At 36.8% G+C, this 9,229-nt stretch overlaps 2 protein-coding genes across 3 annotated transcripts; one reads left to right on the forward strand and one right to left on the reverse strand.

The window, feature by feature from the left end:
• Positions 1-1,066: 1,066 nt before the first annotated feature.
• Positions 1,067-2,914, reverse strand: SAD1 (Small nuclear ribonucleoprotein family protein). Its single transcript, XM_086254376.1, has 4 exons — positions 2,763-2,914; positions 2,553-2,676; positions 1,658-1,730; positions 1,067-1,377 (listed from the first exon to the last, which is right to left on the reverse strand). The coding sequence occupies exons 1-4, from the start codon at positions 2,794-2,796 to the stop codon at positions 1,345-1,347; spliced, it is 264 nt and encodes an 87-aa protein (XP_086110502.1). The 5' UTR covers positions 2,797-2,914; the 3' UTR covers positions 1,067-1,344.
• A 1,766-nt stretch (positions 2,915-4,680) lies between these two features.
• Positions 4,681-8,447, forward strand: LOC147276041 (cellulose synthase, putative (DUF1644)). 2 transcript variants are annotated; one of them, XM_086255326.1, is made up of 4 exons: positions 4,681-4,800; positions 5,784-6,028; positions 6,718-7,917; positions 8,020-8,447. In XM_086255326.1, exon 3 carries the CDS (start codon positions 6,728-6,730, stop codon positions 7,898-7,900), a length of 1,173 nt encoding a protein of 390 aa, XP_086111452.1. In that variant the 5' UTR covers positions 4,681-4,800; positions 5,784-6,028; positions 6,718-6,727; the 3' UTR covers positions 7,901-7,917; positions 8,020-8,447. The 2 variants fall into 2 exon arrangements, with proteins under 2 accessions (XP_086111452.1, XP_086111451.1); XM_086255325.1 differs by having other exon boundaries at positions 6,718-8,447.
• The last annotated feature ends 782 nt before the right edge of the window (positions 8,448-9,229 follow it).

The raw sequence follows: 9,229 nt of genomic DNA on the forward strand, positions 1-9,229 counted from the left end.
ATTAGTAGATCAATCAATGCTGTGTGATATTATAAATAATCAGGTAGCTACTTTCTTTTCTAGTTCTGCGCCCGTTCTATTTTAGTTTCTTTCTTACTATTTTTTGGCTATTGAAATTGGGATGTGATGATTTATTGGGTTGGATCGATTTCAATTTATAGCAATATCAATATTCATAGTCCACAACAGATATAAATGGATGAATCCGAAGATCCAGTATTTGAAAACAGACAAAGCGGGGGAATTCTGGTTCACTTTCTACTTGCTAGAGAGACAAAAGAAGAAGTACCGAGAATTTTGTTTTTTGTTTTTGTTCTTTATTGTGTATTTGTGTGTTTAATTAGGTGAAGGATATTAAAAAGTTCAGACAAAAAAACAAAGATATTAAAAAGTATATTAAGAAAGATATACAATTCAAAATGAAAAAAAAAAAAAGCATAAAGAGGCAAGATCTCTGATAGACCATTGAGTACAATCAGTACGTCATCTGTATGACCCCAAAATCTCAAAGGGAAACATTAGGCAATGGAAAGGAGCTTGCAATTGAGAATTGGTGAGGCAGATGGATGAAGATGTATATATAAGTGGGTTTCCACCTCTATTAAAAATATGTTACTAATGTACTATAACAGATGTGATGCAAATAGTTTTATCCCAAAAGTATATCTCACATTAATCAAGCCAAAGAAAGATACCATGCCCGAACTATTCAAAGTGGTAAGTTGCAAAATCAAGATATTGAAAGCAAATTATGTTCTTAAAAAAAAAAAAAAATTGCATCTTTTCTGAATTATGCAAATAGAAAAGGTGACAATAATTGAAGTAGGTTTGCCTTTTGTTTTTTTCATAATGGATTTCATTAGAGAAAAACCAGTAGAACACACAACAAGCCCAGCTCACCAGGGAAAACAGAGAGGGAACGAATTTAAGAAGAAAAGTAGTTCACAAATATAAAAGGAAGGAGGAGCATCATAGGTTAGTTTCTAGTTCTCATTCAATTAAGATAAGAGATTCAGCCATCTAGTGGAGAGAGAGAGAGAGAGAGAGAGAGAGAGAGAGAGAGAGAGAGAGAGAGTGTGTTAAACTTCCATTATATATCTAAAGCTCATATCCATTAATGTATCATATCCATTAATGTATTTAACAACATACGCAACTAGAAGAAACATAACCCACCATATCATAAAACTTCATCATATCCTACAACAATGTCACCTGGTAAAATATTGAAGAGCTGGGTGGGGGAAAAAAGGGCATCTTGGGGGACTTAATTCTTGATAAAAAATAAAAATGATCTGCCCTGAACCACAATTCAGTAACAGGGTGTGGAGTTCCCTTGGTCACTCATTCTGGTTCAGGTGAACCGCCAGGAACCAGCTGCATTGAGAACAAAATATTAGAAGATTGATTTAAACAGCTTACATCTGTCATATACTCATACGTGTTTTATAAGGCTAGCTTCTATTGCAAAAGCCATAGAACCAAAAGCTTGCAGAAAATAGTTGAAGACATAAAAGGTTAGGGGGAGGGAAATTATTTGGGGATTTGGAATACCTTATGCAAGCAGCATACCTATTGTAAGGATTCTAAAACTAGGCTACATGGAGTGCATTATACAAACTACACACACAAAAAAACTCAAACATGTCTTACTTACAATCGCAATATTGTTTCCGTTGAGTAAAATTTGATCAAGCTTGGTTATCCGTCTTCCTTCAGCAGTAATCTCACTGTGATACAAACAGATAAGCAGACATCCAAACAAAATAAAATGCCTTTCAATATTCGCAGGTATAGTATATCACAAGTGGACTAAATCATTATAGTAAGTAGAGTGTAAACAGCACGTGCACATGTGCACACACGTTTTTATGCAAACACTTGCAGTGATCAACATATTGTTTAATTAAGAAATGCTCCAAGACTAGAACTTAGAACAATTCCATAGCCTTATCAGCTTGTCAATCTATTCTAACCCTATGTTTCAAATGGTTCCCATTGCAATATCCAATCCAAATATTTTGGCAACCATAAAGTGAAGTCAGCTCATTTTATATTGTGACCATTTTCATAGCAACTAAACAATAATGAAAGCAAATAGTGGTTTTCTCATATAGTGTGTTCTCATATACAAACAAAGTCATAATCTACTATTCACAATGTGCTTAGCAAGAATCTTAATTCTAGTCTTTCAACATCAAAACCATAATTCTCCATTATGTAGAACTGGGAATTGGAAGCTCTTCCCACTAAAATGATACCCTAACAATACATAAACTTCTGCTAGTTTAAGACTGAAACAACTATGCAGTATTAAAGGAGAGTTGTTTTTTATAAATTGCATAAAAAGCCTAAAGCCAGTATCAGCATTAACACCCAAAACTTAACTTTATACTGCCACTCCTTTTTCTTAAATTTCCCATCAACCAATCTGATAGTTAAGTTATTTAGAAACGTATACATTCACAATTGTAGAAAAAGCAGGTAAAATCCCAATTATTAGGGTTTCATGGTACAAGTCTGCAATAGAAGTGAGGGAGAGAGAGTCATACTATTCAGTGACGTCTTCGAGTACCATGTTGACGTAGACATCGAAACCCCTCAGAGTACCAACGAGCTCCTTGTCTCCCTTCATTATCACCCATATTTTCGACCCAATGCATCGGTCGATTAACTCTAAGAATTTTCCCACCAAAACACCTCAGATTTTCCCGAGAAAACAAGAGAAAATATAAGAAGGAAAAGAGTGGAGTGGTTTATACCTGACGGGAGTAGCTGCGAGGGATTGTTGGCCATTGGAGGAGAAGCAGAGAGCTTTGGCTGCTGCGATAGAGAAACGAGTTGCGGAGCTTTTTGGCTGCAGTCTTGGTCTGTGATTTTGAGTTTGGAGTTTGGACTCGCTACTTTGGATTTAAGAGCGTGTTCTTAAGATTGTGCTAGATTACAAAACTACCCTTGCCGTTTTTCTTAACCTTGGACTAAATGTCTAATGGTAAACAAATCATATAAGCGTCCAAAATGTGAAAATTGATGGTGGAGGAAGCATGAATCATTAGGTGCAGTTAGGGATGGTGGACTTTGATGCTTGAAACTTGAAAGCCATTTAGACCATTGTAGTTGAATAATTAACAAAAAATAATGAAATGAATACTTGAATAATGAGAATTGGATTCATACCACACATCACATGTTAATTATGTGGACAAAATTCTTTAGAATTTGAGGATAGTGTCCCTATAACCAACAGAGGAATAAATCTAATCAAAAGTTAAGATGATATCGAGTATCATGTTGAATTTATAGGAAATTTTAGACAATAAAATTGAAAAAATGTTATTGAAAGATCAAATAGAAGTGTTACAATCTATGATTTTGTTTGTTTCCTTAGTCTTTTGAAGGTTAAATCAATGTAATTTCAATTGTGAGTCTTTCTAAAATAAAAACTAGCACCATGTTGGAATGTATTTGCATTAGAGAGTTGGGCTAGCCGGCTAGGCAAAGGAATCCATTGATTTCTTAGAACCGAGCATGCATCCTCTTGTTCATAGATTTTGTTAATGTAACAACCTCATAAGGCAAAAATATACGATTGACAATTTATTCATAAAATGCATTATATGACCGGTTCGATTAATGGCATTTTCACACCCACATCAATTTACTAAATTTCTTAGTTAACCCTACAAATCAAGGTAATTATCAACATGAAAATTACTGGACAATGGCCAATGGAAATTACCAACATTTTTTTTTGTTATGTTAGAGATAGAGGTGTCAAACGGGTCAGGCCAGCCCTAGTACAACACGGCACGATTAAATGAGCCGAAGTTTTTAGCCCATCGGGCACGGAACGAGCACGACATAGGCCAAGCACGGCACGAATACGGGCACAAAATGGGCCCGAATTAGGCACGACTATTTGAACATTGTTTTATCCATTTTTAGAGAACTTTTCAATAAAAATATTCAATTTTCATGAAAAATAATGTTAATATTTAATTATCAATAAAAAAATATCATGAGATCAGTTTTATCATCCTAAAAAATAAAAATAAAAAAAGGTCCATGGGCCGGCCTGTTTAAGACACGGCACGAGCACGAATGGCTCGTGGGCCGTGCCGGACTTAAGTCTTAACTATATGGGCCGGCCCGAGCACGATACGAAAGCACGATAAGCTCAACTTAAACGGACCGGGCCGGACTGGGCTGGGCCGGACCGTTTGACACCTCTATGTTAGAGAGAAAGAAAAGTAAGAAAAACTTTTTTTTTTTTTTTTTTGGTTTCAAATTTTGCATTATGGTTCTATAGGAGTCATCATAATGATTAATAATCTATGTTTCCTTAGGCTTTGGTTCAAATAACATTATTAATGAGATGGTTTGTTCAGTGATCAAAAAAAAGAAAAAAATAGATGGCTTGTTCTAACTTCTAACACAATTACACAAATAATATCTGTTTTTTGAATAATATATAATAATTAAATATCACATTAACGTGATGGATGCAAATTAGTTTATGAAGAATCAAAACACAAGCTACCTGCAATTAGGTCCTAGAGGGCTAGAACCACCTGATTGGCGCCACGTGTCATGAACAGACAAGGCAGTCTCGACCGCTCCATCAAGGCGGTTGGAAGAGCCGCTGGTTACCCTCCAGGCCTCGAAAGCGCGCTATAAATACCGAAATCGCTTCGCATAACGTCTCCTCCACAATTCCCAAATGTCTTCTGTATACGACTCCTTCACGCAATCAATCCCACCCTTCACCAAAATTCAAGGACGAATTCCATCTCTTCTTTTGTAAATCCTCATCTTCTTTGCGTGTACTCAATTTCCATTAATTTGTTCATGTTGATCTAATTACTTTGCTGGATTTGATTTGGTGTGATCCTTGATGGATTGGGTTGCTTACCAGCTTTTGATGTCATTTCTTTTAACATTAATACAATACCCCTTTGTTTTGAATTGGTTGATGATTGGAAATTTGGGATAGTGCTAGAGTTAGGGTTAGGGGTTGGATGCGATTTGGGGTTTATCTGTGGGTTTAAATATTGGTTTTGATTGGGTAAAGATTGATACTTTGTTATATTGGAATGAGCATTTTGATCCCTACCTGTTGAAATGCTCAGTTTCTGTTTAATCCTGCTTATTTTCACTTGGGTTTTCAGTAATTAAGAGGATTAGGTTTTGGAAATGGTCTTGGCTTGTTGTCTAATTGACAGCAGCTTGGGTTTGTTCAGATGTATTGTTACCTTGTAAATGAACAGCAATAGCATCAGGGTAAAATATCTAGGCGGTGCTGTGAACAAATAATATTTTCATGATCGGATCGTATGTGTTGTTATAATGCTTTGAGGAGATAGGGTTTATGATGTTATTTCGGATTATTGTTAATTAATGACTATATTATGTTGGGTACAGTTGTAAATATGTTTGGTCTTTCATTTCATCAACAGCTCTTGTTCATGGTTTTTAAAATTCTAGTTCAAAATTAGTCTGTGATGTGATGCATGCATATTTGTTTCTTATAAAAAAACAAAAATAAATCAAGAGAACTAGATTCATTTCGGGTGTTAGGGAAGCTTTTTATACTGGGTGAATGAAGACAATTATGTTTATGGTTTCTGTAATTTGGAATCTTAAGTTTTTAACAATATTTATGTTCACTTATACAGAAATTACTTCTATCTGTTGCTTAATAATTTAATTGTATACATGACAGAAATCACTGGACTAAGTTGTTGTGTGCATGACAATACTTCTGTCTTGTGGTATAACTGCAGGTCCCAGTCTCATTGGTGACTTTCTGGCCTGAGAAGTAGTCGTTAATTATTTAATCAAGAATTCTATTCCTTCAAGTTCTGTAGTGCTGTCTATTTGCTGCATTATTATTGTCACATTTTGGAGCATTTGTAAGAGTGATTGCATTCTGAATTCTGTTAGAGTCGAGTAAAGATTCAGTATTTTTCAGTTGGTAGTGCAAATTCAGAAGCTCCAGTAGGGAACTTGTTTAGCGCTTCACCTTTTGGTAAGTGTATATGTAGTTGAATGACTCTTTATCCTTTCTATTAAGTTTGAATATATATTCAAATCACATGTGTTTTGATTATGGAGTTCTTATTATATTATATATTTGCAGTTAAATGTGATTAATCATTATTATTCTAATTTCACACAATGTTAGGTTTGGTTTTGAGAACAAAAGGAATTATAGTTTGGGCACTAATAAATTGTTCTTAATAACCTACTATTCAATTTTAAAACTGCCTTCATTTTGTACATTCTTTTGGAAACTTCAAATGTGGTCGTATTTTATTCTATACATTGCTAGATGTCTAGGTTTTTGGGTAGGTTCTTATTTTTTCTTTTCAAATTGGCACTGTTTCAAACCGTTATTGGTATTCATGTTCAACGCCGTATTTTTAAGTAAAATGGACAGAGTTTGGAGGGAGGGGGGGGGGGGGGCAATTTGACAAATTATAGACTTGTAGCTTAGAACAGTGCCATCTAATTGTGTGTGTGTATTTCGTGGCTGAAGGAAATATACATTCAACATATAGGATGCTTCTTTTGTTTGTGCATTGAGAGGAATTAATTGCTGCTGTTTACAACATGAGCATAGTGTTTATCCTCCTCCTTTTTTGATTGATGAACATTGAATTATGCATGATAGTACTCGTGTCCTAATAAGTTCAACTTGTTGAGTAAATCAAACAGTGTATGCAAGATGGCTGGTGTGAAACGAAGAATTGATACTGATTCAGATAACCGTGCTCTTTACAAAGAACTGGATGAGGTTTCATGCCCTATCTGCATGGACCATCCACATAATGCCGTTCTGCTCCTTTGCAGCTCGCATGATAAGGGTTGCAGATCTTACATTTGTGATACAAGTTATAGGCATTCAAATTGTCTGGACCGTTTTAAAAAGTTGAGGGAAAATACTAGAAACAGTCCTACTGTAGCCAGTTCTTTACCTTTAAACCCTAATGGTTCTCGTAATACTTCTGATCTGAACATGGGTTTGAGAACAGACTTGAATGAAGCTAATGAAAGTCACAACCTGATTGAAAGCAATACTGTAATATCTGTTAATTTACCTGGACCACGACAACGCAATGGAATTCAAGATTTAAATAGGCCTTTAGAAACACAAAGAGAAGGTGTTGTGGAAGTGGCTGATTCTGAGTCTTTTCAGGAAAGGGTTGATCATGATGAGCTGGATGCAGAGAATTCATCTGAGTCAAAATTGATCTTGAAATGTCCTCTGTGCCGGGGAGCTGTTCTTGGCTGGGAGGTTGTGGAAGAGACCAGAAAGTATCTTAACCTAAAGAAGCGAAGTTGCTCTAGAGAATCATGCTCATTTTTGGGTAGCTACCAGGAGTTGCGCCGGCATGCCAGGAGAGTTCACCCAACCACTCGACCCTCCGACATTGACCCATCTAGAGAACGAGCCTGGCGAAACCTTGAGCACCAGAGTGAGTTTGGTGATGTTGTCAGTGCTATTCATTCAGCCATTCCAGGTGCTGTTGTGGTTGGGGACTATGTTATTGAAAATGGAGATAGGCTAGCAGGTGGAAGGGGAAGTGGCGGGGATGAAGCTAATGGGCCTTGGTGGACAACCCTATTTTTGTTTCAGATGATAGGCTCAATTGATCATGCTGGGGAACCGAGGGCTCGATCAAGGGCTTGGACAAGACATCGGCGATCAGCAGGAGCTTTACCTGAGCGCCGGTTTCTTTGGGGTGAGAATCTGTTGGGTCTTCAGGATGATGATGAAGATGAGGAGGAGGAGGAGGATGACTTGCATATATTTAATGGCAGAGATGAAGATGTATCTCCAATCCCTAGAAGGCGTCGGCGCTTGACACGGTCAAGGTCAGATGAAGATCGACCATGAAGATGTCTTTTTATCTGGTAAAATTTCCAGTTTCTTCACAAAAAGTTGATATGTACTGGAATTGTATATGAGATTGCCTTTGGCTGACCCCATTGGTGTCTTCGCCATTATTGTTCCAGTAACTGCAGAAACTGCCTTTTAGACAAGATCTTCTGCGGCTAAGAACCCCATCAACTTGTTGGAACTTGGAACAGTGTTCAAAATGATCGTGAGATGATTGCTATTCTGGACTTGAAGGGGGGGTTCTGTTGGGCCAATGTTCTCTTCACATCGGGGAGAGGAAATGAGCCGAAGAACTCTCTTTCAATTAGTTACAGCCTGACCACTACGAGTTAATTATCTCATTTTCAGTGGAGACGAAGTTGATGCATTGTGATTCCTATTCTGGACTTGTATGGCATAAATTAGTAGTTGATAACAATTCAGTTCATCTGTATGTATGTATGTAATCTTTTTAGCAATTGTTTGTTTTAAAATTTAAAATGGTTCATGTAGCAATGAAATTTGTGTTTGGAATATTTTGTTCCTCTCATAGCATTTTGGATAAGATGGTGAATGTTTTGACTTTGGCTTGTAAGTAAAATGTTAAACATTGATTCTCATTTAAATAATCTTCTACTCTGGAACTTATTAACCTGAGTGTGGCTATTGAAAACAGAGCAAGGGAAAAATGTACGGCCTTAATATATTCTGGACATGTATAAATAGTTTCTGAGAAATTTTTTTGAAGACGATAACAAGCATACTTGGGGCAACCATGATCATTCATGTGATAACAATTAACTATTGGCTGAGTGGTGAAGGATTTATGTTGACTTGGTCGTGGACCCTTTCAACAGTACCACTATAAGTGATAATTATCTAAGATTTCAGATATTTTCAAGTACTGTGAGTTGCAGACTTTGGCTGTGACAATTGAAACGCCAATGCACGCTTGAATGGTCAAATAACAATCCTGGAATCATCGCTCCTTTCATAACTCGCAGCAACATTACAAGCCAAGCATATGCCTCGGGCTACTTGCCTGTGGGACATGAATGACCCGAGTAAACAAGAGGTTGTGTTTGTGTTGCTTAACATTCTGAAGTGTGTGCCTGAGCCTGAGAGAGAGAACGACAGAACGTGGATAGGATTACAACCAAGAGACCCAAGCGGCATATGAATGAGAATATAGGGACAGGTTTGGTGGTGAGAGCAACTTATTCCTTCCTTAATGGGGGGATTGGATAGGTAGATAGCTTACACAATCAAACAGTACTCATCAGCTGGGCATTTAAAATAAAATCTAAAGCTTTGAGGAGCATGAGACACATCACCCTTTCATGTTGA

This window comes from Dryas octopetala, chromosome 8 (genome assembly GCF_963921425.1).
Source record: "Dryas octopetala chromosome 8, drDryOcto1.1, whole genome shotgun sequence".
NCBI classification, from domain to species: Eukaryota; Viridiplantae; Streptophyta; class Magnoliopsida; order Rosales; family Rosaceae; genus Dryas; species Dryas octopetala.